The 26,142-nt window shown below is 37.4% G+C and overlaps 1 protein-coding gene across 3 annotated transcripts in view; it reads right to left on the bottom strand.

Moving 5' to 3' along the window:
- The window catches only part of ARHGAP5 (Rho GTPase activating protein 5), a 77,369-nt gene extending 52,267 nt beyond the window's left edge, over window positions 1-25,102 (bottom strand). For 2 of the 3 annotated variants that reach the window (XM_068546403.1, XM_068546388.1), the window contains exons 1-2: window positions 24,656-24,808; window positions 8,567-12,454 (exon numbers count right to left, since the gene is read on the bottom strand). In XM_068546403.1, coding sequence (XP_068402504.1) covers window positions 8,567-12,286 — 3,720 coding nt within the window. In that variant the 5' untranslated portion in view covers window positions 12,287-12,454; window positions 24,656-24,808. Of the gene's footprint in view, window positions 1-8,566; window positions 12,455-24,655; window positions 24,809-25,032 lie in introns of those variants that run through there. The other variant, XM_068546394.1, reaches the window with a different exon arrangement.
- Window positions 25,103-26,142: the final 1,040 nt, after the last annotated feature.

Consider the following 26,142-nt stretch of genomic DNA (forward strand, 5'->3'; position numbering starts at 1 on the left):
TCATTAATGCCATTAAAAACTTTACTAACAAAATATTAAACCTGGAGTCACCTGGAGAGGGTCTTAGCAAAACATCTAGCTATTCAAGTTAAGGATGAGTAGATTTCTTCCCAACTTCCCTAAAAATATTTTTTCAAGTGTATTCAAATCAAAGTAAGTTTTATATTATACCCAGCATTTCATTCTTAAAACCATTATCTCTCCCTTTGCTTCCCATGTCATCTGTTAGGTTCTTTCTGTCACTCTAAAGATTACCAATCAGAGCATCAGTAAAGAATGAGACAAATTCAAGCGTGTTCTTCTCTTCTCTTACATCAACAGAGGTTCTAGAGTCCATATATACTTTAGAAAGTATATATGATACCCTTAAAATGCCACTAAAATTTTGTGAACGTGCATTTTTCCAGGAAAAATACCCAAACCTTTCCTCAGATTTTCGAAGGCTAAGAACAATTTCCAAAAAGCTCAGAACAACTACACACACATACACAAACAAACATATGCAAGGTGTACCTTTATATGGACAAAGTTAGATACTAACTCAAGATCACTTTTGTCACACCCTTATATTTTGTTGTAAGAACTGTAAAATCAGATATTACTACTTTTAAAAAGCAGTCCTAGGGGCTTCCCTGGTGGCGCAGTGGTTGAGAATCTGCCTGCCAATGCAGGGGACACGGGTTCGAGCCCTGGTCTGGGAAGATCCCACATGCCGCGGAGCAACTAGGCCCGTGAGCCACAACTACTGAGCCTGCACGTCTGGAGCCTGTGCTCCGCAACAAGAGAGGCCACGATAGTGAGAGGCCCGCGCACCGCGATGAAGAGTGGCCCCCGCTTGCCGCAACTAGAGAAAGCCCTAGCACAGAAACGAAGACCCAACATAGCAATCAATCAATCAATAAATCTTTAAAAAAAAAAAAAAGAAAAGCAGTCCTCCTTCCACTGAGGTTTCTCTTAACACAGTCATAGATTAAGCCCTATTGAGGACTCTTTCAACACATCAGCTGAGATGACAAGAAAACACTACAGAGCTGAAAATCATAAAACTATACCTACTGTGGCAATAACTCTTCTAGGTTTGAGTGGGATGATCTGTAGTATATACATTTTTGGAGTACATAAAATTGACAACCCTATAAACTCACTTATAAGTCTTGGAATAGTAACAATTGGCCTTTGATATAAAATTATAGTAAGAACACAGTATTCTATGTTATAGAGGTAAAGTGCCTCCTTGATATATTAACTAAATACAGTCTAACAATTAATATAATGAATGTGCTGCAGAAGAGTAATTTCAATAATTTGTGCTATGCCAGTTTTTGCTAAACATTCAACATGCTGTTTTGAAAGCTAAGAAAAAACATAAAGTTTGAATAGAAAGCCACACTGAAGACATTTACATTTGCTTTTAAATTAGTGAAAACAGCCATACCACTGACATAATCATTTAAATTGAGTCTTATTAAAACACATCAGTCAAAATATACTTTAAAAACTAACCATCTCGTTACATTTCATTCTGAATTTGAAGAGTAATAGATCATGGTCAACCCAACAGCACAGAACAAATTCAAAGAAACAGCAAATAGTAAAATGCAGGCAGAAATACTCACATTATATATCCACACTTACGTCATACCATAAATTGATGTTGCCAGCACCAGAAATGCTACTAAAGAAACCAATTTTAACTTTATGAGAAATTTCAGAAACACCTTAGAACTAATCAATCAGAGGTAGAACATATTTAGCCAATATGAAAGCAATAAAAATCGTTACTAAGACTCCTAAGTAAATGCTTTCCAAATGAAATGAGAGATATGAAAGAACCAAAAGTTTTACTAACCTTGATGAAAATATAAAATATGTTTAATTTTCACCAAAATCAAATGTACTAGACTGAATTCCTGAGAGCAGAGTCCATGACCAAGTCATCCCTGTATCCTTAGCTTTGGACAGTGTTCAGGCATAGAAGGCATTCAGTAAGATGCTTGTTGAATAAAACAACAGTTTCCTTGAGTCAAAATAGATGTAATTATTTTAAAAAACACATAAATGGTTCTTTCATTACCACTACAAAAACAAAGCTATATACTCCTACTGACGTCAACTGATCATAGTACAACATACTATGCTAGGCCATGGAGATCAACTATAAACAACATATAAATCTAGCCTGCATTAGACACTGCAGTTTTCATCCCTTAGAAATTACCCGAATTTGGGGGAAGCCAACGTCACCCAGAGCTCTAAAGGCTCAGGCCTACATTCAATAGCATAATTCTCCACCCCTGGCCAGACTTTACTGGTCAGGAATGGATATAAGACCCAACTCATGGCAATGAGGCTGGAAAAGATGCTGGTTGAGGAATCTGGGAAAGCAGTTTTCTCATTCTTCTGATCATACTTCCTTTATAAAAGTGACCCTCACTCTCTCCCCTAAGGAAGTGTCTGCAAGGTAATAACGTATATAATGGGCACCCTATTATCAACTGCCCAGAAATATAACCAAGGTACTCCCCCAAAAATAGGTGAAAAATAGAAAACCTGAAACTGTCGAGCAGTTCAAGACTTTGTTAAACGACTTAGCTCATTAAACAAAGTGCAAACTACTCTATCTGTATCTGATCTGTAAGTATTGCTCTTCCTATAGTAAGCTCTTTAAGCATCCAATTTTTATTTAGCTTTAATTATAACTCTTTCAAGAACCCCAGATGTGAACACTGACAGTCAGTTAAGTGACTGTCAAGAGGTTAAGTGATATACACTAAAAATAAAAAGCAAACTTACCCTATAACTTATACATTTTGATATAGACAAACAGCAGTTCATCACAGACATATTTTCATATATTTCATTACTTTTATATCTGGAATGAACAATCTATAAATCAAGAGAAAATTCTGGTCACCACTGTTTGGCTGACAGTATTTTCAAAAGGCATTTTACTTAATAAAGACTGTAGGTTCTAGAAGTCAGAAGTCAAACAATTCTAAACTTAAGATTTACTATACTCTAAAGGATCTACCCTATTAACAGCTTGGTATCCATTCACTATCTACTAATATTAAATTAACATCTTCGACTCAATATATACATATAGATATCTCTTCAGTTTTTTTGAAGAAAACATACCTATTTTGGTATTCTTCCCTAAACAGGCTCCAAACCCTAGTATAATGGCTAAAGCAGCAGAATCTTCTAAGATACTATCTGATAGAGGGGTTTAGTAAGAAGGGACCAATAAAATACAGAGATAATAATAAGGACTGGATGGAACATTTGAGAGTAAAATAGGAGTTGGTAGTTGCTAATATAAATTAAGAGGATGAAAAGATTCATGACCTGGAAATAAGACAGGAAAACAATTTTAAAGAAAAGCTCAAAATGAAAAATCATTAGAATACCAGCTTATTCTAATGCACCACAAAATTCACAAAGTATTCTACTATTTACTATCTGAATCAAGCTGACAGCACTGAAATGGATACTGAAGAAAAAACAAACTAGCTTAAACACAAGTATACCTCACTTCATTGAATGGATGTTAACAACTGGCAATTTTATCAATACAACTCAAATTTTCTCATTCAGTTCATTCTCTTAAGCACTATTTTTCAAGCACCTGTTAAGTTACGAAGTCAATTCAGTAGGTCACAACCAGCACCTCTTTTTTCACTGCAATAGACTAGAAAATCAAAATAACTTATAAAGTAGGTATTGTTTTGCAAGATTTCCTTTACATAGAAATATTTATGTCTATAACAGGTCATGACTTAAGAAAATCCTTGCAAATCAAGAAATGTCTTAGGGGTTTTGTTCCCACAACTAACACTAAACTCATTTTGGGGTACAGAACAAAAGATAATTAAGCATAAAGCCTTCTCTGATTGGCAGGAATGACAACTAAAGCCCACATTAAGAGAAACAGATCTTTGAGCCTTCCTTAGATGCCACTAATGCACAAAAGTTATAATTTTCCAATATCAAGGAATCTGAGAAAATATTCCTAGACTATAGTTCTCATCTTGGAGTCAAAGAATGAAGGTAAAGAGAATGAACTTTTCTCTTAGAGAGAAAAAAAAAAAGAAGTAGTACATAAATTCAGGATCAGAAATCACAGGAGTATTTAATTTAAAAATGAGTCAGGAGACTAATCCAGCAAATGGGACAAAGGACTATTCTGAAATACAGAGTATACTGGGATATTTCAGGCCTGAAGCACACTATAATAGCATTTATTGAGCACTGCTGTATGTCAGGCACTTGAGACACACAGTTCCAATTTCTACCACAATTCCAAGGGAAACATTACAATTCCTAATTTACAGGTGAGGGAATGAGCTAAGAAAGGGTAAGTGGTCTATTTTTACTCTCCCTACCTTTAAGGATCCTCTCTGCTCCTTGGCTATTCAACATTGGTCTAGGGTGTGTTAGGCACTCCTCTGTATTCACTCCCTAGGTCATTTCATCTACTGCCATCTCTACTTCATTGTCTCCTAAATACATATCTCCAACTCAGACCTCTTCTCTGAGGACCTATATACCTAACTGCCTATTTGACATCTCCACTTGAACTCTAAAAGTTTTAATTTCCATCCCTCCACTCCACACCTGGCAAATTTCCAATGCTCTACGTCAGGAACAGCATCATCATTGATTAAGCTGCACAAGCTAGAAACCAAGGAGATATCTTTCCTATCTCTTTCATCATCTTTACTCTTTCCCCACATATGCAATACGTTATCAAATCTTATGTATTTTAAGTATTTCTCAAATCCATCCCATTCTATCCATTGCCACCACTCTCCCTCCCCACTCCAACTATTCAAAGCTTTTATCATGATTCGCTTAAACTACTGTAAATGCCTACTGGTCTTCTGTATCACTCAACCCATACTCCATACTGAAACCCAGTGATTTCAGATCCACTAACTCTGTTAATTTCAATTTACTCTTAGGCTAAATAACAAAAATTCCTAACAGTGCTAAAAAGGTCTGCATCTAGTCCCTAGTCTCAAATCTCTCCTTGTATTATTCTCTCCCACAGATCAGGTATCAGCAAACTACGGCCTAGGGGACCAATCCACCCTGCTGCCTGTTTTTAAAAATAGCCATACTGGGCTTCCCTGGTGGCACAGTGGCTAAGAATCTGCCTGTGGATGCAGGGGACACGGGTTCGTGCCCTGGCCCAGGAAGATCCCACATGCCGCGGAGCAACTAAGCCCCTGCGCCACAACCACTGAGCCTGCGCTCTAGAGCCCGCGCTCTAGAGCCCGCGTGCCCCAACTACTGAAGCCCGCGTGCCTAGAGCCCGTGCTCTGCAACAAGAGAAGCCCCCACTCACCACAACTAGAGAAAAGCACGCACGCAGCAACAAAGACCCAACACAGCCAAAAATAAATAAATAAATAAATAAAAAGAAGCCATACTCATTCATTTACATATTGTCCATGCCTGCTTTTTTTACAGCAGATCTGAGCAATTATAATACAGGAGGTATTACCTTCAAAGTCTCAAATATTTATTATCTTGCTCTTTACAGAAAGTTTGCCAACGACAGCTTTAGATCAATGACTAGCCACAGTGACCTCCTTTAAGAACATGCACATTCTATTCATTCAGCATTAAATATTCTTACATCCACCCAACCATTCCCCTAATTAAGTCCTATTCATCTATCAGATCTGACAAAATGACAAGTCTCAGGGAAGCCTTTACTCACCCTTGTAGACCAGTATATCCCAATTCAGATTAGCCACATTTCAAGTGTTCCACAGCCTCACATGGCTTGGAAGGACAGCTCCAAGTCAGAGGTCTGTGTATTTGGGAGCACTCTGTTCTGTTTTACTGGTAAATGTGCCTGTCTCTGAGCCAACAGCACATTATGTTAAATACTAAAGTTTTATATTATCTGATAGAATAAGCACATATATCATCACCACTCTACCTCTGCCTTTCTTCTTCAAAAGTGTCCTGGCTATTCAATATTTGGTTTTACTATTTACTCTTCCATATTTGTATTAGAATCAGTGCAAAATTTCTTGAAAAATCTTTGACACTTTGAATGAAACAACACTGAATCTAGAGATAAGTCTGAACAGCAATAACTTCTTTATGATAAGCCATATTCATGGACAGGAAGGCAATAGTTACTCCATTTATTTAGATCTTCTTTAATGTCTTACATTAAAGTTTTATAGTTTTCCACACGGAGGTTTGCACATGATGTTACAATTACTCCCAGGCACTTGATAATCTGCCATGCTTTCATAAATGGTGTCTTCTCTGATTATGTTTTCTAGTTGTTTACTGCTGATGTACAGAGATGCAACTGACAATTACTGATCTTACATGGAGCAGTTTTGCTCCTTTATTAATACTAATAATTTATCTGTAGATACTGTTTGGCTTTTACATAGGCAATCATATCATCAGCCAAGAGTGACAATTTTGTTTTTTCCTTTCCAATGCTCATCCTTTTAATTTTTTTTCTTATCATACTGCTTTAACTAGGATCTCAGTATAATACCAACTGGAAGTGGTGATGGTGTGTACATTCTGTCTTGTTCCTGGTTGAAAAGGGAATCCATTTCCCTAATTAGGATGATGCTTGTTGTAGATTTCACTTGTTTGCATATTTATAGATACCTTTTCTCAAGTAAGTTCTCATCTGTTCATAATTTAGTAGCTTTCTCATGAATTAAATTTTATCAAGTGCTTTTTATATACATTGTTGGATTTTTTTTTTGGTATTATATATTCACAATCCCTTATGTAAAACCCTTAGGGTAAGATATTTTAGAATTCAGAAAATTTTAGTCATCATCCCTACTGTACAGTACAAAAAACGTCTATTAGGTAACAACCCCAACAAACTGTGGGTCAGTACCTGTATTCAAATACATTAATACACTTGCAGTGAACTATATGGATATTCACTCTAAATAAGACAATGCTTGTATGTAGCCTCACACATTAGTTCAAGTCAGGTTTTCCCACCAAGAACAGGGTAAATCAGATTATGCTGCCAAGTTCTAAACAAACTTTTGGTTTTCAGAGGTTACTGGATTTCAAAATTGCAGTTAAGGGTCTGTAGACCTGAACTTTATTTAGAATTTTTGCATGTGCACTCATAAGTAAAATGGGACTATAATTTTCCTTTCTTGTATTATCCTTGACTGGTTCTGGAATTAAGAATAGATAACTTCAGAGAATGAATTAAAGAATGTATTATCCTATTCTATTTTCTGGATTTGTAGAACATTGGAATGATCTGTTCCTTAAAAAGTCTCCTGTAAAATTACCTGGGTCTGGTATTTTTGTGGCAAGATGTAACTACTACTTCATGATTTATTTAATAGTTACAGGATTATTCTAAACTTTCTTGTCGAGGAGTTTAACTTTGTTTAAACTTTCAAATTTGCTGACATAAAATTGTTGATAGTATTCTCTACTATCTTATTAATCTGATCTATCTGTAATTATATTCACCTTTTCATTCTCAGTATTTATGCCTTCTCTTTTTATCTGATCAATCTTGCCAGATCTTTGTCTGTAATTTTCTAGTCTAAAAAATGTTAACCATCATCTGAGCTGACAGTGAGCTGTAATCTTTTTGCAACGGCAACATCAAAGATCACTGATCACCGTAACAAATATAATAATAATTTAAAAGTTTGGAATATTGCGAGAATTACCAAAATGTAACATGGAAGCAAGTAAGAAGTAAGCAAATGCTATTGGAAAAATGGTGCTGATGAAGACTTGCTTGTTGCAGGGTTGCTAAAAACCTTCAATTTGTAAAAAATGCAGTATCTGAGAAGCGCAGAAAGCAAACTGCAATAAAACAAGCTATGCCAATGTATCAAATTAATATTGCAAAACTGGTAGATCAAAAGGGAAAAAACAAACAAATGGGAAGCTTACAGACAAACAGAAAACAATGAACAAAATCAGGCTTCCCTGGTGGCGCAGTGGTTGAGAATCTGCCTGCTAATGCAGGGGACATGGGTTCGAGCCCTGGTTTGGGAAGATCCCACATGCCGCGGAACAACTAGGCCCGTGAGCCACAGCTACTGAGCCTGCGCGTCTGGAGCCTGTGCTCCACAACAAGAGAGGCCACGACAGTGAGAGGCCCGCGCACTGCAATGAAGAGTGGCCCCCGCTTGCCACAACTAGAGAAAGCCCTCGCACAGAAACGAAAACCCAACACAGCCAAAAATAATAAATAAATAAATTAAAAAAATAAATCACTTTATATCTGAGTTTCTGCAGAGATAATACACATATTCAGCTAGAACTTTTATGCTGAAAAATATGAAATCAAACTTCCACCCCAAATAAGATAAAGCACAATAAAATGTAATAAGTAACAAAAAATAATCTGCCCTCACAAAATACTCAGAAAATTTTAAAAAGCTGTCAATTATATTTACTGAATGACACAGGCAGCCTAAGTTCTCACTGATGTCAAATCCATTCTCTTAAAAAATAATAATAATTTTTTAAAAGTCAAAAACAAACATCTTTAGAAACATTATGAACCATACATTAAACTTACCTTTTTATCTTCTTTTACTTTGTGGGTTTTCTTCTTCATTTTCTTATCATCTAACTCCTGGTCTGAAGTGATTGCAGGATTATCAATACCACCTTTCCAAGTTTCAACAGGAGAAAGAAGTGGATCTTCTTCACTTCCACGATGTCTTCCTTTTCTTTTTGTTTTAGAAGTGGTGAAAGCTTCATCATCACTTGCATCTGAATGCGTTCTTCTGTAGTATGACTTCGCTTTACTGAATAGGGTTTTAGATTTGTATTTGTATTTTGAAGGTCTCCGTTCCCCATGACTTTTTGATATTCTATCAGAAAATCCATTTTCTTCATCTCCTTGGGTGTTATTCACAAATGAGTTTCGAATTTTAATAATGCGATTCTGACTATCATCTGGGACAACATATATCTCATCAGAATAGCCCTTCTGTTTGAAAATTGTGTCAATGGGTTCTGAATAGTTATCTGAAGGATCCATATCTTCAGGATGTGCCAAAGGCACCCGGGAGGTCTGTTTTCTTGGATTTTTACCAATACCAGCTTCAATTGTTTTTAAAAGGTTTGGATCCAACTTTTTCACATTTGTCTTAGGTACAACTGGTTTAGGTTTAATAGGTGGAGGCACTTTATGGTTGCGTTCATGGTCATGACAGTTTGGTGTGCTGTGAATAGGATATTCATTTCCTTCCAAATCTAATCTATATCTGGAACGGTCACTAGGCGTTGGAAGCAACTGTACATCATCCCCAATTGGACTATAAGGAGGTGGTGCTTCTGTATCATCATCTGAATCAGGGTAGTTGTTATAGGGAAAACAGTCTCTGGGAGATGGCAGGAAAACATCTTCACTTTGATGGGTTGATTCCCTTGTATTATCAGATAAATAGGAATTTTCTATCATACTTTTTTTCTCTAGAACATCACTGAAAAACAGTGTAAAGACCTCAGTTTGCCGATGATACTGAGATAAAGAATACAGTGCCGTAAATTTAGCAGTGATCTCAGTTGCAATGTGTTCTCCTTCAGTCATTAACTCTTTGATGGCTTCATTTTCAAAAAAGTCTGCTTGGCTGTCAGTAACTGCCACCAGCTGTACAGGAATGGTGTCCTGAACTTCTGACAGAAATGCTCGAAGCATTCCCATTGATGCTTTCCGTTTGGCAGAATAAACTAATATATACCCATGAACCAGTTCATCTTTCCTTACGCCAATTGAGGAATGGTATGATAATATTGTGATCTGTATTCGCCTCCTTTTTTCACCAATGATTTTATCAAGCATTAGTGAATTATTCTGTCCAGCTTGAGCAGCACTGCAAGAATGAGAATCAAGGAAGGGTGAAAGAATAAGATCCACACTAAATGGATCACCACACATGGCACACATGACAATTCTCAAGTCAGCTTCTGATACATCCTTATTGGTGGGAACTGGGTTCACCACATCTAAATTATGTTTAACTGATTCTAATACTCCTCTTAGAGCTTGCTTTATTTGGGTTTCATTAAATTTACGAGGATATGTACCAGCAGGTACATCTACAAAAGGACATTGTAACTTGTTTGCCAACTGTTGCCCTTGGTGCCTGAGAATTGGTAGATTCTTACTAATAGAATCTCTCTGATTAGCCAGAATTAATGTAAATGGAAGGTTAGCCATATACTTATCTTTTCTGATCTGAGAAGCTTCCGTTCTTATTTTTCCAATAAATTCCCCAATAAAATTCAGTGACTCAATGGAATTAAATACACAGAAGCACCCATGTGGTTTAAAGGCAGCAGTCCACAACTGACTCAAAAAGTAAGGCGACTTGGCATCAACGGGCCGAAGATCAAGTTCATAAATTTTTCCATCTAAGGCATACTCATCATCAGTGGATTGTGTCCTTATCTCATTTGCTAGTTCTTGGGAAAGGCCATCCTTCCCTAAAATGAAAAGGTTAACTTTATCTATATTGGTACTATCATGATACAACCGTAAGCGGCCATGATCCAACTGCAAAAGACTGCCGGCAAGTAACTGCTCTACTTTAATGTCTGTACAGTTTTGGCCACTAAGACATGTTTCTTTAGTGGGATGATAAACAAATCCTATATGCTTAAGTAGAAGAGACTCCCTATCAGGTGCAAGTTTCTGTAAAGCTTTGTATCTAGGTTCTTCACTCAAAACTGTATGAATTTCACTCATTTTATCTGAACTAGGTGTTGCATTAAGATCTAAATCATAAAAAAGTTCAGAATGTTCAAAAAGCATTTCCTGAAACTCTTCTTTGGCTTTTTCAACTATTTCTCGCTGATGCCTACCATACACCTCTTTGCTATCAGCCTCAGTGATATATTTGAAGGCTTCATCCTCCATAACAAAGCACATAACTTCCTCCCATGGCTGCCCAGGTGAAATAAACTGAATTTTTTCCAAAGTCTTCTTGAATTTTTCCTTCATTTCTACCCTTCTCTTCTCTGATATTAGATGTTGTACATGGTTCTGATAGACTTTTTCAGCTTCTAAAGTGCTCAGGAGGTCAAATGGGATCCGTCTATCATTAATTTTGTCTATATGGTCAGTTTCATCCCAAGGTGTTTTTTCTAGCACCACAAAACATAACTGAAAATCTGCTCTCTTTTCCATTAACTTCAAAGCTTCTGACCAATTCAAATGTTCAATCTCTTCTAGGTTTGGCAAAAGAGTGTTAAAAGCTCTTGGTAAAGTATTTATATATTCTTCTCTTCTTTTTCTTATATGTTCCTGTTTAAGTTGTTCTATATGTTTTGAGAACGTATTTCTGGCCTTTCTTGTTCCCTCTAAGTTGATGTATTCCTCATAATCAGGATGATTTTTCAATTTGTTACTAACAGTTTTCCAAGTTGCATGATAATCTCTCACAGTCTGCACAAGTTTTTCAAACTTATCTGTTGCTGTGACAACAAGTTGTCTCTGCGTTTTATAAGCATCCAGATAGGGAATAATTTTAGGCTTGCCACGAGTTTTATCCAGCATTTGTACCAGTGCAGTGAAACATGTCTCAATGTTGACATTAAATCGTGCAGATGTTTCCACTACAAGAAGGTTCTTTTTGTTTGAAGCAAATGCCTGAACTTCTCTAAGATAATGATCCACACATTCATCACATTTAGTTGCTGCTATTATTACAGGTTTTTTTGATTTTGATAGTTGGACAAAAAGGTTATTTACAAATTTAAGTTGATCATCAAACTTCCTATTGCATCCCTGACTTACATCAATGCACAATAAAAATCCATCTACATTGAGCTTCCCTTCAGGCATCTGCTTCTGTTCAAAGTCTTGCTCCAAGCCTAGTTGATCAGTGCAAATGTACATTAGTTTTTCTGCTGACTGCAATTTAGAGGCAGCTGCACGTTTTATATATGGTTGCAAATTCGTACTCCGATGAGGCAAGAAAGTCTGGTCATCAATGAACTCAGTTTGTTCAATGACATGAATTTTGCATTCTACTCCATCTTCACCACTTTGTGTTATGTCACCCCAGTACAAAAAGTGATCATTGTTTACTACTCGTCCTCCAAAGTCAATGGTGCTAAGCACAGAAGTATGCTCTGGATAATATTCATCTGCTTTTGAGCGTACAAATCTATTGCACAAACAAGACTTTCCAACTCCACAGTTACCTTTGTCTTTTTCAGTCCCAGAGAGTCCAACTACACTGATGGTATAGGATGGGGGGCGAGGCTCTTTGTTTTTTGCCATCATAACTCTCTTGTCATGTCTCTACATTCATAAAGATAACCAGATATACTTCTCATTCTGAAAATAAAATCATCTCAAAATACAGATCCCGAATTTCAGAACTATATTTGGTTCTTTGTATTTCCCTCATTTCTGTGCAGAAAGGTCTTCAAGATCATATGGATCATCTTCCTAGAAAGAGAAAAAGGACAAATCTTAATCATGAATTACACATGTCGAATTATATACATATTAAAGATGTTCATAACAAAGCACCAGACAAGTTAACAATGTTACATGTATTTTAAGAAATCACCAAAGACAGTTTATGATTTACTGTTATAAATGCAAGATGACCTCAAAATTTAAGGCAAATCTAACAACTAAAAAAACTAAATACAAATTTTAATGTGATCTTACAAACTTTAAAATAAAACCCTCTTAACCAAATGTGCATTTTGTTTCTATTTCTTCCTATGAGTTTGAGGAAACAGCTAGTCCTTTCCCCTCCCTCAATTTTCCTGCCTTTTCTGACTGGAGGCTGGCTATGTTTGACGATAACATACTAGTTGCGTTAACAACTCTCTCACAATTTTAAAAAACTATCTGCTTTCTATAACATGGTTTCTCAAAACTTATTCCCTAAAATGGAATTTCGTATGAATTTAGCAAGATTTTAGAATTAAAAAAAATTTTCAAGAAGTTTCAACATACTCCTGTGAAATCTATCAAATTTTATATCTAAAACCAATTAAGAATATTCATATACTTAAACAAGGAAATAGAAATAAATGAACAGTTAATACAAATAATGACAGCGTTTAACTAGATCAATGCTTCTCAAACGATCTAAGGACCAACTTTTATTTCATATCTGTAAGTCAATTTTTAAAAATACAATGAATGAAATGTTTAAAAAATCTAGGTCCCAGTTTCTTATTAGATTCAAGAGACACAAAATTACTATCAAATTGTTTCTAAATGTTTTTGATTTCTGCATTTATTCTCTCTCAGAGTATTTACAAAGAGCTCACAGATCACATTTTGAGTAGCACAAAGCTAAAGAATTTTACGATTATATATTTGAGAAAATCTTTTAGAATTATTTGATATACCAACAACATCAAATAAACTTTAAGAATTGCATGTAATTTAAATTAGATTATTTGTGTGGAAGCAATGAATCAGTCTCTCACGAAGGTTTTATTTGGTGATTCTTCACATTCTTTCGAAGTTGAAGGAAAAGCAATACATCATTTCTACCACATCAAAATTTCACAAGGAAAATATCCAGTCATGTACATCAACATATGTGAAAATTATCTTCAATTCAGACAAAATAAAAGAATAAAAAGACCATGAGGAAAAAAATAAAAGGTGAGAAAAGAAGCACTACCTGCCCCCAATATGTGGCTTCTCCACTACCCTCAAAATTGCAAGTAAACATCTATTTAGGTTGTGCTGCACATCTGCTATACTAACAACTAATGGTAAAGAGAAATTATTCTTGAAATTTAAAATTCTAATATTTCTAGTACAATAATATTTTAAAATAAAATTTCAGATTTATTCTTGTATTCTGTAAGTTTATCCTACCAGCCTCAACCAAATATTAATTTTAACAATATCAGCCTTCTGATAGTCAAGCAAAATGTTTATTAGCTTCCATTCGGTAATAAATAAAATATTGCCATGTTGAAGGAGCAACATAAGTAGTAGAAAACCATGAGTAAATAGAACTGATTTCAAATTCAACTCCTAGTATTTACTAGTTTATGACAATAGTAAAGCCCTAAACCTCTTGAGACATGGTTCCCCCACCTATAAAATGGGGCTGCCTATCTATACAAATTTAAGAACTAATTTTTCCTTTAATGTTAAGTGCTTAGCAAAGAAAAGGATGCTTAATAAATACTAAGTTCTGTTTTTAAAATTTGATTTTTAGAACCAAGGAAGCTGTTGAAGATTTATAAAAAATGATGTGATCAGACTGGTGACTTACAAATATTTATCTGGCAGCAGTATATACAATAACTAGCAGTATAAGAAATTAGGGCAGTCCCACTCAATGCTCTTAACTCTCTTTCATTAAGTAAAAATTTTAAAAGATCTTAATGTGATCAAACTGAATATTTGCACTTAGCACCAAGTTTAACATTCTTTACCTAAACTGCATAAAAGAACAACTGGGCTACTTAATGGATATTTACTGAAAAGACAACAGTGAACTAACTGGATAACAAAGTTATAAACAGTGATAAAAAGGGAAATTAGTTTGTGAAAATAGCATAGTGATTCATAACTAACAATTAAGAAAAAAAATTGAAAACACAGTGGAATACAAGGTCTATCCTTCTTTCTTACTAAGCAAGCAAAAAATTGCAGAAGATATCCTTTTAAATGTACATCAAAAGAAAACATAACCAGTGATTACTTTGGGGAATTTTTACATTAAACAGTACAAACACTGGAACTACATATAGCTCTTTATTAACTCTTTGGTAGACAAACATCTATTCTGAAAACTAAGAGCAATTCAAAGACTGTTCCTTGCTTTCCAGCTTAAGAGACACAAAGTTGTTAATAGAAAGGTAACAATACAACGTCATATGGACCTGAATACTGCAGAAAAGTTTCAACTACAAATCTAATCCTTGTCATAATGGTCACATCTTTGTTAATATTTTTTACATATACTTATTGAAATACATGAAAAGAATCATTCATGCTCTCCTAGAGCATAAACCTCAAAAGACTGAGATACTTTTCTATCTAAAGTTATAGAGCATAAGAGTAGAAATAAAAACACTATCACAAAATCAATTTTTAAAGTTTCAGAAAGAAAAAGGCCTTAAAAGTAAATGAAGATGAGTGGAGGCATGAAGTCTTCACTCTTTCATCAGTCATTGAAAACTGGAAGGCTTTTTATCTAACAGACAAAAAAAACCCTCTATTATATTGAGGATAATTTTGAATACTAAGGCTTCAACACATCCTAATTAATTTGTTAGTGGCAGTCTCTGAATTACAAATACTGAAGTTTAAATTAAAAATAAGGTAGCTTTGTGTGACATTTATGGTTAACAAACCAAAAATTCACAGTAAACTACCAATTAGACACAGTGAGGAACATCCATATTCTTTTTTCTAACGATGCTCTCAGGCAGGCTACCTGCTGGTATTCTGAAGTCAGATCCAGAGTTTATGTCATGAGTCACCATATAGTGATTTTCAAATTCTGGTGGGAAAATTCTTTCATCTAGAGGTGGGAAAGAACGCTGGGCAAATAAATAGTTGCTCTCTCCAACTCTTCATCAGAGCAGTGTCTTCTTTATTTGATTTACAGGTTTACTTAACTCAGAAGCTAAAATTTATAAAAGTGTTTTCAGATTTTTTAAATGTTTCAGAAATCCTAGACCAGAAAAAAAAAAATTGTTGCCATCCTGCCCGCAAAAAGATTTTACCATTTGTTTGAGTGAGTATGCTATTACCACCTCAAGGGAGAAAGACAGCTCTCATGAGATTGGCTGTAATAGGTTATAAAGAAATTTACTTTCAGACACTTGGATAGTTTACACATACATGAATTATCCACTGGCCCTCACTATCCAAGTCAAAACTGCCCTCATTAACTAACCAAGGTAATTTTTCTTCTGTGCTGAGAAAAAAAGAATGCCTTCTGTTTTTTTTGTTTTGTTTTGAGTTCCCACTAATAAGCTAATGGTCAATATCTACCGGCAGGCTGTTTGATTTAATTTGAATATTCCTTTCAAATATTTTTAATGGTAATATTTGACTATGTCAATCCAGACATATCTTTTCTATTTTTGACATAACTATTTTCATATAACTAAAAATACCTCGTTTTCTCTAACATCTACTATCATGCTGATTTTTGCTCATGAAGAAACCAAGAAAAAACAATGACCTACTCAAAGTTACAGGGTTAAGATAAGTCTCTTGATGACCAATCTTTACTTTCTTAAGCAGTAGTGCTGCTTTTAATAGTTTGCAATGCAGTTTCTCATCCTGCCTTTAAGATTATCCTATAAACTTTCACTTCAAGGAAATGTTTAGATTAAGCATCCTTACAGAAATTAATGACAATGTACAATTTTTGAGTGGAACTGTCCTACAGTTGTCTGCTGCAATGAAGCTATCTCTACAACTAAGTTTTCTGAGATATTTTAAGCCATTCAAACATAACATGCTCCTTTTAATGGAGTTTTAATAACATGAAGTGGTTTTCTGCAAAAAAAAATGTTTTTAAGTTCTATAAGGGATCTAGGAAACTGAAAAGATTCTTAGTAATTCTGGATTTAAACTAAATTTTGTTTTGTACCTTTTCACAAAACTGTTGCACTCATTATTCAATAAAAAGTATATTTTAAAAACTATTTTACACTTTTAAGTTACCATACTGTGTCAGGAAATTCTTGCTGGCCCTACCTTCAAAATACATCCAGAATTTATTGCTTTTCACTACCTTTATTGCTATAACTCTGATCTCATTCCACTGTCATCTCTGGCTCTGGATTATTCCAAAGGCTTCTAAACTAACTTCTCTGCTTCCACTCCTGCTCCCCTTCCCCAGTCTGTTCATAAAGCAGCCAGAGTAATTCTTTTAAAACGTAAGTCAGACCCTTCCTTTCTTTTGCTCAAAACTCTCCAGTGGCTCCTAAAAGTAAAAGCCAAGTCCTTTCAATGGCTTTCTACAAGATCTACCTTCTCCAGCCCTATCTTACTCTCTGACCTACTCTCATACTATTCTCCCCATTCTCATTCTATTCCAGTCACAGTGAGAAACCCTGAACTGTTGCTCAACAAGCTAAACATGTTCCTACCTTTGCACTTACTTTTCCTAGTACTCCCCAAATTCCCCTTTGCTTACCCTCCTAACTTACTATACAACTTACTTCTTTATTATCTGTCATTAACTCTATCCCTCTCCCTGCCCCACTCCAGGTTTAATAAAGATGCACAAAGGCACAAATCTGTTCATTCCATCATCTGGGCTCCCAAGAGCCCAGAACAGTCCTTCCCACATAGTAGCTATTCAACAAATGCATGAATGCTAATAAATATTAAAATCAAATGTTCTTAAATCTTCGGTTAAAAAAAAAAAAAAGTAAAGCATGTTAGGTTTACTAAATAGGTGTCATGATTTATTAATCTAAAAGATTTTCTAAAGCTATTTATGGAGAAAATATACCTATATTCAAGGTCCCAAAATTTTTTGTCAAAAATTAAGCCATCAGAATAAAGACTAACTATAATCTATAATACTGTACAGGCATACCTCGGAGATACTGCAGGTTTGGTTGCAGACCACCACAAGAAAGCAAGTATCACAATAACGTAAGTCACATGAATTTTTTGGTTTCTCAGTGCATATGAAAGTTATGTTTACACTATACTGTAGTCTACTAAGTGTGCGATACCATTATGTCTAAAAAAACAATGTACATACCTTAATTAAAAAATAATGCTGTTGGAAAAATGGCATCTATAGACTTGCTCTACACAGGGTTGCCAAAAACCTTCAATGAGCAAAAACACAGTATCTGCGAAGCGCAATAAAATGTATGCCTGTATTCAGCCAGAATAATCATCTAATTTTTATTTTTGACACCTAAAAATTTTTTTAAATCACAACTATTTACTACAGAAAACATTTCAAAGACCTAATTACGCAGAAGCAGCAGCTCTGTAATTCTGTGCTCCATCTTCTTTAAGTCAAATAGAGAAAATATCCCTTAAATAAACAAATATTCAAGACAGAAGCAGATCCAAGCCCAAAGGTGATCATATATTCCACAATCTTAGGTAAACTTATCTAGAATAGTTTGAGAATAAAAACATCAACTGTATACTAAAAGATGGATATGGCATAATATTGCCTTAAAATATACTTTTCTTAATGTTGCTAATTCTCAATGACAAATGTATGCTGTAAAAATTAGAAGAGGAAATGAAAAAGTCATTTTAACATATAAAAGATAGCTAAGTAAACAATGTTAACACCTGTAGGAGAGTCAATCATATTCCATGTTTTCTTTGACCAAGGTTTGTACCACATAAGCACACTATCTTAAGGTTGAAAGGAATGCTAAAGGCATCATTCCTATGAATTAGTCTTTACTGAAGCATATCTTGGTAAGATTCAGGATAAACTGTTAGGATGGAGATTTTGTTTTGTTTTTTACCATATTCCTAGCACTCAGATCAGTGCCTGACACACAGTGGGTGCTCAAGTATTTGATGACTGAATGAATCAATCTCCAGACTCGGATCCCAAACCACTGGACAATCTTGAAGTCATATTTGCAGTCACAATTAACAAAAATCACACACCATTATAGGTCCATAAGGTTTAGCACAGCAGAATATTCTAATATAAAAAGTCCAGTATTTTTTCCAAGATCTTTAGTCTGCTCATTAACACAAACTATAGGTTTATAAACATTAAGCCTGAAGGGTCCCTTCCAGAAGGGTCTCAGTAGGCAGTACTCTGAGATCTCCCCAAAACCTACTCAGCAAAGGTAATTTTGCTTTTATCCATTTTTATCTTTTGATATTTCAATCAAGCATTTATTGTTTGAAAAAGTTTCATTGCAGAAGATATTTGAAAAGCAATGATGTAAACTATTCCCTAGATTAACTGCCTATCCTGTTTTTAATCCACACTTTCCTCTAACAACATGTTGTCTCTGAGGACGTGGTGTCAAAGTTATTCTAAACTCTTCCTAGTCCATTTCCTTATTCTGTGATGGAAACAGAAGAACCAACAGTAACCTCATTTACATAAACCTATATAAGCCACCCATTAAGTACATACTGTGCTTAGCTACTATTTGCTTAGCTTTATGTCAGAAGTTTTGAGGGTACAAAGGTATGTATAGGAAAGTCCACTAAGCCAGGCTATGAATATGCTCCCTTCCAGGGTCTGAGTCCTTTCTTCTCACTCTGAAGAACTGAAAAGCAGGGGGAAAGGGCATAATTTAATGTTTGTTACTGCAATGCTACACAGGAGGGAAAACAAACTACATTAAGTTTAACAATATTCTTAATTATGGGAACATTAGGGAGTCAAATAAGAATCTCAAAAAGGGGTATAGACTAAAAAGGAGGTATGGATTTCTTTTAAAAGGCTGAAAAACACTATCCCCACTATTTTTAAGAAGCTTTATATATAGTACCATAGCTGAGGCAGTGTGCTATACCATGGAACTGATAAATGTAATAGGAATTCAAAGAAATGAAAAATCAGTACAAATTGGTATAGGTCAGGGCTTGGAAAACTTTTTCTGTAAAACGCCAGACAGTAAATATTACAGCCATAGACAATACTTACAAAAATGATCATTGGTTATTTATGGACAATGAAATTTGAATTCCATATAATTTTCACATATTTCAAAATATTATTCTTTTAACTGTTTCCTCAACCATTTCAAAATGTAAAAAGCCATTAAATGAAAACAGGCAGCAGGCTGGATTTGGCCCAGAGGCTGTAATCTGCAGACCCCTGCAACAGATTAAAGGATCTGAGTAAACTCTGAAAACAGACTGGATTTGGATTTTAAAAAGAAGTCCTTCCTGGTGTGTGATTAGGGTGGAGTGGCTGAGCACAGCTGCCATGCTGGAAAGTAGAGACTTATTTCTTATTTATTTCTGAAGATATAAGATCTATAGAAGGTCTTCAAGGGCAAACATGAGTTAGACTTTGTAATGAGCAATAAGAAGCCATTCCAGATTAGACGTAGAATACAAAATTGGATTTGGTAGGGCACAATGCCCAAGAGATGGACATATACTAGAGGCTTGAAAGCACCTGAACTATCACAGAACTGAAAAGAGCAGTCCAAGACAAAGATCTTGGTGACTGGCTGCTAGATAAAAGAAATAAAGACAAATGAGTCAATGTTTCTTAAAGAAAAACTAACCAGTCTCAGCAACAGATGGTGCTATCACTTGAGTTTCAGGTAACAGTATTACCAAGACAAATGAAAATACAGAAATGAAATAAGGCAAAGTCAAGATCAGTAACATCAATTTCAAGATCATAAACTTTAGAAAATTATTTAAGAGACCATTTGATTTAATACTCTTTGTAACAAGCATCCAAAGATTTACAAACTTACAGAGAAGAGTAGAAATCTGGATCTCAGTTTCCCAGATCATAGGAATGTTAATTTTCTACTTTCTCTTTAGTAATCAACCAAAATAAAAATAAAGGAGCAAATAAAAAGAGATACATTATCCTGACTCTGGAAAGGCAAGTATAGAAAGAAACGTAAAATATTGGATCACAATATTGGATCACTAGGAAGAAAATAAACAAACTATATACCTTAACAGAAGCCAAAGAATGAGTTTTCCAAGGCTGTTTGACAATGCCAAATATAATAACAAGGACAGTAATGCAGATGTAATTTGTTTATTTCCCGATTACTCCTCCTATTAACCTTGTGTTAACACTTTTCCCCAATCCTTCAATTTGGCTCACAACATACAAACTGATGCTCTTACATTTTTACCTTATATTTTCCCCTCACCTGTCAATCTATCCACACTTCCCCTGTGCTTTGGGTCCACAGTGTCATTAACTTGATGTCTTTTTTTCTCACTCATCCCAATCCTAGACAACTTCCAAATGACAACTCCTTTATCTAAATTCCTTTACACCAATTTTTAAATCAATAGGTACTACCTTGTATATGGCTCTTCTACTCTATTTTTAACTGGCATTTAACTATTCCTAAATTGTCAAGCTCACTCCCCACCAAAGCTGTAAGCTCCTTTAAGGGAGCAATATTTTATATTTCCTTTTATCACTCACAGTGCCTAGTTGCTCAATAAAATACTGGTCAGGGATAATAAAATAGACTAAATCTAATACGAAGCTAGAAAAATAAAAATTCACCTTTCCATTAACTCTTCATGATGAAAAGCTTGAGAATCTAACCAAATGGAACATACCAATCATATTTTAACCCTAAAATTACAAAGTTATGCATAATTTTTTCCCAACAGTCTAATTCTAAGGAGTAAAACACACAGACATGACCAAATATTAACAACCTATTTTATCTGACTGCAAATCTAAGGAATCGTGGACAGTCAACCTCCAAAATACAGTGAAAACAAAAACAAAAACCTTTTTTGTCTCTCTTACATTCAAACTCCTATTTGCAGTCAAAACATCCAAATTCAAATGCTTCTTCTGTAAAGGTTTCCCAAAGAGGCCCTGACAGAAACAGTGGTTCTCTTTTCCACATCTCTTAGTATTTGTAACTATTTATTCCTGGTAAAGTTACTACTAACTTATCTTGGTACCCCCAAGGCCAGGCACACAGTAAGTGCCAAAAAAGACAATCTGAATTAATGAATACAAATTGGAGGCTTTCAAAAAATTTCTCATGCAGATGATTTCTTTTTTCAAAGGAATTTTTATATTTAAGTATTGATACAATACATTTAATAGACAAAAATAAAGGCTGCCCTGGTTTTGAAGGGTGGGGTATCAGAGGAAGTCTCAAGACATCCAGCAAAACTCCATAAGGGATCCAAGGAATGGAATATGAAAACCAATTAAAGTTCATACTTAAAATTCTTAGCACTGAACTATTTTTTCTTAATTTTCCTAGTTTGAGAAAATTATCAACAACCTTCACTTAAACAAATAGGAGCTTGATTACTCAAGTCACCAAATAATGGATCACTTTATAAAGTTTCTTCACAGTTCTTTAAAAAGCCGAATTCCCTTGGTGTATTTCAAATGTATTTTACAAACATCCTTTAGGAACATAAGACATTACTAAAACAGAACACTATACAGCACTTCTTGAGTGAACTATATTACCTGTATCCTTCCTTGGTGGGCAAAGAAAAAATTAGCCCAAATAAATAGTTTTAAAAATAATATCTATGGAAACTGAAGTTGTGAAAATTAAAACATTCTGTAGCTACCAAGAAAATCTCTATTATGCCATTTCATATTTAAGAAGTGAATACTAAAGGCAACACTTACCTTAAGCCCTGCTAACGATGAAAAAGTAAAAGTTTAGTAAGCTCTTCTTGAGAAATAATTTTTTCAATTTAAAAGTGAGTTACAAAACTGTTTTTCTAAGCTGTGCCACAACTTCAATTCCAAAAAAAGAATGCAAGTACAGTATTTTATTCCTTAAAAAATCTTAACTTTCAAGGTCAAAATAATTTTCTCCAAAAGAACAAGTGTGCAGATTTAAATCTGCCTTTCAAACATAAAAACATGGGGGTGGGGGCATGGTTTGAAAACATTTCGGATAAGTACCATGTGACAGAAGTAAGGTATTAATTTTGCAATACAATTTCTAAATGGCTAAAGTAATTTAAATGTGGGGAGAGGTGCTAAAAAATTGATAAAGATATCAGATTCTGTGACAATTCTTTCTCATATCACAGTGTAACACACCCCATTCCCCAGTGCTCTTAAAATTAACGTACAAAGAATGGTAAAATAAGACATGCTGAGGTGGGTTAAAAAAAAATGTAGCCTACACATGACAACCAAATCGATTGTTAATCTAGTAACCTGTATTGCTCTAATTTTTGCTTTAAGTCAATCTGATCAATAGTGCTATTTCTTGAAAGTTAAATGCACAGGTATTCCCAGCTTTTCAGTCGTGTATGTTTAGTCACATGCTCCAAGGCCTATGCAAGTTTTTGGTGATCTGCATTTACCAGTCTCTTCCTCTGATCTACTGATACTACAGATACAAGAAATGTGAGTCAATTACAAAGAACACATGAAAAAGCCAAAAATGAGAAAGCAATTTAAAATGGAAGCAAAACCTTAATCTGGAAACTGCCTAGCAGGTTACCTATATGGTCAGTATGTCCATCTAAAAACACTAAATAAGAGTACAGTTTTATCACATTAAAGCCAAATAAACTGGAATTGACAGCAAAACACTTCCAAACACATTTTATTAACATATCTTACTTAACTAAATATTTTTCTTAAGAGTTGAATCTAGATCACATTTTTGTTAAAGAACCATCTTAAATGGAGACTTAAGAGAAATATTCCCTGAAATGAAGAACATGAATGTAAATAAACACTCCCTAATATACTATTCAATTTGAATACTGGTTTTGGATTTGTTTTAAGTGGAGTCGACAAACCCCGCCCCCCCAACACCTGTAGAAGATAGCATAAGCAAAAATCAGTAAATATAGCGATGTATTTCACTGTTTTATACCTGAACACTTTTTAAAGAATGATGTCGTTTCCTACCAATCACAAAGGCAAAAGCAAATTATCGCTGGGAATTTAAACTTAAAAACGCGCGTACACACCATCTGCATGCCTATTTAGGCCTAAATTTAAAACATTTAAATTCCCATATATTCAGCATGGGCCCAGACTGGATTTCTATCATATTGTAAAAGCATAAGCTTCTCCCCTACAACTTTCTCGAAATTTTACTAAACGTCCTGATAGTTTGCCTTGACTTTCGAGCACCTTTCAGCCTCAACTGCACCCAGAGCGTCCACCTCACTTGCATTTCTAATAACGCTGGAGAGGGAGGGTGTGAAGGAGTGAGTGTATTTATGTGTGGATAAGTGCGCGCGCGCTCCCGCGCAGCTCCCCACCCCCACCCCGATACTTTTCTTTAGTGGAAACAGGGAGAATTCTAGAGGTTATTCTAGCGAGAACTCAGTATCAAAGGCTCACCCAGTCGCAGTCAACCCTTAGGACTCTTGTGTTTTGGTTGCGCAGCGCAACTTCTCATATCCTACCCCGAGCTTTAGGAGCAGACGCGAAATTGGTGAACAGAACCCAGAGAGGAGTGGGGGAGCGAGGGGAAAAAAGTGAAAGGGCCGATCCCCCAGAAAGGCGCTCAAGTTTGCAACGAGGGCTGTGTCTCCGCGAATATGCGCCCACCCCCTCTCCCCCTTCCAGGTGGAACTCGTTAACAGCAGCCACCCGGGCAACAGACACGGCCACCTTCCTCCCCCACGCACCATCCGAGACCAGAGCAAGTGAGGGCAGCGGGCGAGAGCGGACACCCGGCGGGGCCCGCGCGATCCCCGGCCGCCACCAGGCCTCCGCCAACCCCTGCCCCGTCACCTGTGGAGAAAGCGCCCCCCCCCCCCCCGCCCACGGCCTCTCTGCCCTTCACGCCGCCCGTATCCTCCCCGCGGCAGCCGCTCCCCGCCCCGGCCTGCGAGGACCGAGCGCGGCGCCAGGCTCCCCTCGGCGGCTGCGGGGCCCCAGCCCCTTGAACTGGTTACAACCGGCGGCGGCGACCGAGCGGGACAGAGGGCAGCGGGCGGCTGGAGGGTCCCCGGCGGGGAGGGGGCGAGCCGGCAGGCCCGGAGGAGCGGGGAGTCGCAAGGTCCTACCTAACACCGTCGGTCTCCTCCGTCTTCTCCTCAACGGCAGCGGCCCCGGCGGTGGCGGCGGCAGCGACATTCCTGGGGAGCGCTCCCGCCGCCGCCTCCTCCTCCTCCACTCTCTGCTCGTCTCTCTTCCCCGGCGCGCTCACCGTGCGCCGCGTCCCTTCAGCCACCTCCCCCCGCCCTCCCCAACACACACGCCCCGAAACCTCAAGCCCTACGGCTCCCGCGGCCGGGTAACCCACCCTCCCTCCCTCCCTGCCACCAGCGGCGGCCCCGTCCCTCCCCCTTTCCCCGGCGCCCGCCGCCGCGCCGGGCTCAGTAATGGCGGCCACTCGGGCTCCCTCGCGCTGATGGATCTCTCCCTCTCTCCCGAACTTTACCTCAGCATCTCTCCCGGCGCGCACCGCCGGAACGCACGCGCGCGCGCGCGCGCTGCCACACACCCGGCCGGGGGCGGAGCGGCGGCGCAGCCTCGACGGGGCGCGCGCGCGCGCAGCCACAGCGTCCTCCCCACAATCCCCCGCCCCCGCCGCCCTCACCTCGCGGCGCCTCCCGCGCCGCGAGCCCGGCTGGGCCCCGCCCCTGCCCTCGTCTCCCGGGAGCCTGGGAAGGCGCGAGCGCCCGAGAAGGAGGGAGGGAGTGAGCGCGCGGGGCCGCGTCCTCGCTCGCGTCCCGGCTCCCCCATTGGCTTCTGCCCCTCCCCCTTCTTCCTCCGCCCCTCCCACCCATTGGTTCCCTCTCTTACTCCATTCCTTCTCACCTTTTCCCTTTTACCCATTGGCGTGAGTGTTTTTCCTCTGCTTTCCCCTTTCTCCGTATTCTGCTCCTCCTCCGTCCCATCCTCCACGCTTTAGAAGCTGCAGACCATGCAGCCCTGAGCACGGTCGTCTCCAAACCTTTCCTGCTTTCTCCCTTTCCTTCTGTTCCGGTTTCTGGCCGTAACTGAGAGCAAACCACAATACTGAAAAGGAACCTGATATTGTGTTAGCCGTTGCAAAACATCGCATGGGCACTGAATGATTCTCGATAAATCAGCCTACGGTCTCTGAGCGTTAAAGAATTCAAGAGATGAAAATATGCGCCCAAGCTCGTTCTCAGGGACATACTTGCCTGTATGCTCCTGTGTGTGCAGCCAGTTTTCTGCCTGGGATCGCTGGCCAACTACAGACATCACCTGCCCGGGACCTGGTGCCATACTCACCCAGAAGGCAAAACTCCGTGGGAGCAAGAAGAATCCATTTCGCCGTCGACACCGCACAGGGACGGAGGCAGGCCCTCGGTTTAGTCCGTTCTTATGGAAGTTGAACGAGATGCCAAGACATAGGGCGGATTTTGGGGTGGCCCAGAAGACCCCTGCTCACACCACTACCAGCCCAACCTTAGGAACCATCGGCCACCTGGCTTTTATTATACTGCCTTAAATACATTCAATATTTTTCGAGACTTGTGGAAATCTCACAAGTTTGGGGGTACACTGAGCTTTCGGTGTA

The sequence above is a fragment of the Eschrichtius robustus genome, chromosome 1 (genome assembly GCF_028021215.1).
Source record: "Eschrichtius robustus isolate mEscRob2 chromosome 1, mEscRob2.pri, whole genome shotgun sequence".
In the NCBI taxonomy this organism is placed as follows: domain Eukaryota; kingdom Metazoa; phylum Chordata; class Mammalia; order Artiodactyla; family Eschrichtiidae; genus Eschrichtius; species Eschrichtius robustus.